General features: G+C 42.2%; 1 protein-coding gene across 1 annotated transcript in view; it reads right to left on the bottom strand.

Annotated features, from left to right (window-relative positions):
• Window positions 1-5,080, bottom strand: part of SARC_00680 (hypothetical protein) — a 9,478-nt gene that overhangs the window by 2,583 nt on the left and 1,815 nt on the right. Inside the window, exons 2-7 of the mRNA XM_014305630.1 lie at window positions 4,272-4,406; window positions 3,563-3,605; window positions 2,305-2,471; window positions 1,872-1,981; window positions 801-934; window positions 196-377 (exon numbers count right to left, since the gene is read on the bottom strand). Coding sequence (XP_014161105.1) covers window positions 196-377; window positions 801-934; window positions 1,872-1,981; window positions 2,305-2,471; window positions 3,563-3,605; window positions 4,272-4,406 — 771 coding nt within the window. The remainder of the gene's footprint in view (window positions 1-195; window positions 378-800; window positions 935-1,871; window positions 1,982-2,304; window positions 2,472-3,562; window positions 3,606-4,271; window positions 4,407-5,080) is intronic.

The raw sequence follows: 5,080 nt of genomic DNA, 5'->3' as shown, positions 1-5,080 counted from the left end.
ACACACACACACACACACACACTATATATATATATATACATACATACATACATACATACATACATATAGATATATATATATATATATATGGTTCACAAGCTATTTCCGACCATCACGAAGAATGATGTACATGGTCATTCGCTCGCTTGAACGGCATCTCACCACCCGTGCAAGCAGAATACAGAACAGACGTACCTTGCTCCAGCATGCGCTCTGAGCCAGTTATGCCGATGTAGTACGGCGCATATCTCGCCCGAAACCATTCGAGACTGATGCCTTGCACACCGTTTATGACCATTTGCATTGCCTCATCAATTGTCGACAGATCAAAGTCTCCCATTTGTAATTGACACTCGGTCATATCTAAATCGCCAAATCTGGAGTGTTGAGTAGCCAGAGTGTCCGCGCAAAATCAGAGAAGGCAATCGATCAAAACAGGTGCAGGTTCAGGGTAGTCTTTAAGAAGATCAAAAACGAGTGAGCGTATTGCCGCAGCACTAAACTGGCAATCAGTGAGTTATGAGCATAATTGAACTGAACTGTTGAGATTGTGGTATGTATTAATTCACTAAGACGACACTCATTCGGAATGATGAAGTAAGTATATAAATAGACGATTAGGTTTACAAAACAATTCTCAACTTTACATGTCGAAAATCGCCTGCGTCGCCAACGAGGTATCCTAATCTACTTTATAAACACGACAAACACTTCAAGCCAAGCATTCTAACGTCTGGTCTTTGTTTTAAAATGGGAGGTGTTTGGCAAATCGCACACAGAAGAAAGAGTATTTCACATACCCAGCTGACGTTGCCCTATAAAGGCGACTCACAAATTGAAAGTAAACATCGTTGCTATTCTTAAACAGACGATTCCCGGTAACGTGTCGGATATAATTCATTTTCATCAGCAGATTGCCCAGCACCACGGCCTCCTGCATAGAATGAGTGAACGCAAAACATCTTCAGCGTTATCGACTATCGAGGAGTGTTTGGTTCGAGGGTAACTGTCAAACTATCACTCAGGTCTACACTTCGAGTCCTATTTGAGCCGTAAGGAGCTGCTATCGCAAATCCTAAGGAAACCAGCCTCAGATGAGGCATACAGGTTCGTCTCATCCGAAATATAGCATGACTACATGGTGATTTTATAGCAGCGATCTTAGATGTAACACAACATACGCCGACAATCTTCGGTTCTTCATATACTTTTGCGAGAAGCGGAACAACATAGTAGGTAGGACCTTGGAATGCATGGATGCACGTGCATGCCACACGTAGGGAAGTACGCACCGTATTGTGCTATGTATCATTCGCTCTTATAATACACACTAATGTTGGAGGGCGCCCGTGTGAGGTATGTGAAGTATATGCCTAGACTATGTGGTTATAGCGCGTGCAATTACACATCTCACATTTATTCACCTCTATATGAGTTGTTACAGACCAAGTGGGCTATTTGTTTAGTATACGAAGCTACTGTGCGAAAGAGGTTTTTCATACTAAGTCAGTGCGGAATCAGATCTGCCTATATCACATGTCTATCGCATGTCATTAGGAGTGCATGCAAGAATTCACATTGTATCATGTACATACTCGCAAAATGCGTCAATAAAACCTAGTATCTCGTTCTACTAAGATATTTTTAGTAGATGATTGTCATAGTCTAAGTCTTAATAAGTATGCAATAAGTACAAATTGTAGCCCCAACTCAGAATCACACTGATTTGTAGCTGTGACATTGTGCATGCGTACATTCAGATTGTATCTGGGCAGAGCATGTACATATTTAATAGATACCCTCCTATGTGCATGTCAGCTGATCTTGAGGAAATGAATAAAGAGATCCGGAAATAGGCGGACATCACATACTTCTTTATCTCTAGCAAACTTCAGGTCCATCATAGTATTTACTGCGTTGACGCCGGAGAAACAGCTCCTGTAAGTTCGGAACTTCTTTTTCCTGTCGCGTATGTTGACACCTGTATGTATAGAGTAGATTTATCACGACTGAGAGTCGAACAACAAACCAGCAGAAAGTACAGATGGACATTGACTAACAGTGTAATTCACTGTCGTTCTATCGTCTGCTATGCACCGGTTGACGGTATTGAACCAATTCACTCGAGTCAACCTATTCGTAGCTTGCGACAACAAAAACGAGCTTAGATCGCACGCACACACTCACGCACACCCTTCACACAATAGGTCTGCCGATATCGAACCGTACCCTACTACGTCGTGTACTGCACTATCCACAATAGTACTTGCGGTTGCCGTCTGGTCTAGCCCCACACGGCCTCACCTGCTTTTAATGCCGCTATTATATCCACCATCGGTGTGTTCCTGAATTGCGTCTCGTCTACTGCTTGTTCCTTGATCGTTGGCTGTAACTCGCCGGCAATACTGAGTTTCGAGCCCGTCCGCGGGAAGTTCGCATCGCTATACCTCCTAGCTATCTGTTGCTCCACCCTGTCGGATTGGTGTGAATACATTCCGAGTCCTTAATTCGGGTACTTGGGATACACTCGACACTTCCCCACGAGAGAAGGAACGTCATACAAGTATTGACAACCTACAAGCCACCGAATTTCGGATATGAGAATAGCAAGATCGACTCAACGACTCTACGAGCGTTTGATGACAACCCCGCTACCACACTCACGAACAGTTGCAGGTGGTACGCGATTGATACTTAATATTCCTGTCTATGAGGATCGATGCAAAAGCCGTTGAAATTCCCACACAACAAGGAGAGGGGCAGAGTTGGTACAAAACCTCAAAAAAAACAAAAAAGCAAAAATATTTTTCAATTTAATTTACGAAGTGCTATCGGGCCTGTTGCAGTTGGAGTACTATGAGTAATATACTCTGCATAGTTGACCTATGCGATTGCAAAACCGCTGATGGAAAAGTACTCCAACTTATGATTTTGGGCAATCGGACTATTTCGACGGGCAGATTGGAAGGGAAAATAGAGCTGTTGACAATTTCAGCTATTTGTAGTAACGCCAACCTAGTGTCACGCAAAATCGTAGTGTCTTTGCAGGCAAAAGGCACACTGATGAACGCTGGCTAGAAACGTGCAACATAGAAATATAGCTGCCAAGAACGTGAACGGAATTTATTTAGCATCACTGAAGCCGCCCTGGTGTCATACTCTAGCGCGATAGATCTTCGGTGCTGGTTCTAGATGATTGACAGTGAATGCCAGGTGCACTCAATGTGAACTAACTGCGTTACGCGTTTATATCTGTGATATGATGTACTTGGTATGTCCGAATGTAGGGTTTTAGGGTTTTAAAGCTATGGGGTTTACTTGCAGCAGCACTTTGATAACGGCGTGTGCAGTTGTCAGACGTCGAGATGTAGTTGCGCATGCGCAGAAACAAGCATTAATTCAGTGTACGATACCAAGATTTCATAGACAAGCGCAGAAACATATATTTCAATTCAGTGTACGATAGCAAGATTCCATAGACAGTCACGATACACGTGCCTATAACATAACAACGGGGTTATAGGTGAAAAGCACTTCACGACTATAAAAACGCGACACTTACGCTCCAATCAGGTCCTCCTCTCCCACGGTCTCTTCGCTCGTTGCTGTGTGCGGGCGAGGCATATGCATGAGAAGGTTTGTCGTGCGAATAAGCTGACATGCGAATGAATTGATTTTGCTGCGCGATGTACATGTGTGGCCACACGGATGGCGGCTCACATCCGCTTCAGACTATGAATACACCCGCGGCATCACACAAGGCTACACGCAGGCGAAGTATTATCGACGAAGTGCTGAGCACACAACAAGCGCACGTATATGAGCCCATATTGGTATATACTAGTATGAACCTCTCAAACAGCCGCTGATGTTCGCGTGGTAGCAGGGAGCCATACGTGTACCCATCGCAAATTCTAGAGGACGAGTGTTTTCGTGCGATTGTTGAGGTTAACGCGTGCTAAAAATAGAAGTGCTCCCATGCAATCCTAATTATAAACATGTGCTAATACTGCTAGTATCTCTAGAACTGACCGGATCTAGCATGCACACATGGATGCGGCCAATCTGCCCAACACGTTCACAGTGGTACAAATCACCCCCTAATTCGGCACTACATTATACGAACCCTCAATGGTAAGTCAGACAACTGTTGTTTTCTAACTTCCCACCACTAAGCGTGCATACGGCAAGCACATGGTACCGTACTGTGATTCACCATCTCGTGTCTATTGCTTGCATTAATGCAACATCCTACACCTACAAGTACTTACCTCGAATAAATTCTGTCAGTGAGTAGTCAATCAACTTATTCTCATACTGCTGCCTGGGCGGAGTGGGTTTCCGCACGATGGACGCGGAGGCGGAAAAGCTCGCGTAGAAGGTATCATCGTCTGGTAAGTTTGCATCTGGACGACCATCAGAGAGACTATAAATGTTAGCTCAATTGCGCTCATTACCACCACACTCTGAGGATTCAGGCTGAGTCTGAGCTTATCGAGTGATAGGTGTTTGTGATCATACTGTGATCGTAATCCTGATCTTTGCGAGCTGACTGACTGTTCTCGATCATGTATCAGCGTTGATTGATAATGAATTTTTAGTGGGGAATCTGCTTGGTATCGCCGAGACAAGAATCTTTTTCACCTTGTATATGTAAATTAATACCAAAACCCAATAATCATCTGACAAAATTGTAAGTATATGCATGTGATTCAAATTAACACATTCAACACAGGATTATATCGGCCAAACAGCATATGAAATAAGAAATGGCATAAAATCATACAGAATTCAAATCTCTGTAGAAATACAGTATTAAACATGTGTATGTATAACAGATATTAATCCATACTTACACATATATGCAGAACAAAATGTATTGCACGCACACGCAAACGCTATAATTTTTTTTATTATAATTCCGTATTCGCATGTACAAGTGCAGATAAGGATATACTATATATATATAATAATAATATAATAATATAATAATATAATAATACAATAATATAATAATATAATAAGATATATACTATATACATACATATATATATATATATAGATATATATATATATATAA

The sequence above is a fragment of the Sphaeroforma arctica genome, assembly GCF_001186125.1.
Source record: "Sphaeroforma arctica JP610 unplaced genomic scaffold supercont1.23, whole genome shotgun sequence".
Classification (NCBI taxonomy): domain Eukaryota; class Ichthyosporea; order Ichthyophonida; genus Sphaeroforma; species Sphaeroforma arctica.
The sequence above is the reverse complement of the archived record's forward strand: the minus strand, read 5'-3'. Positions and strand labels throughout refer to the sequence as shown.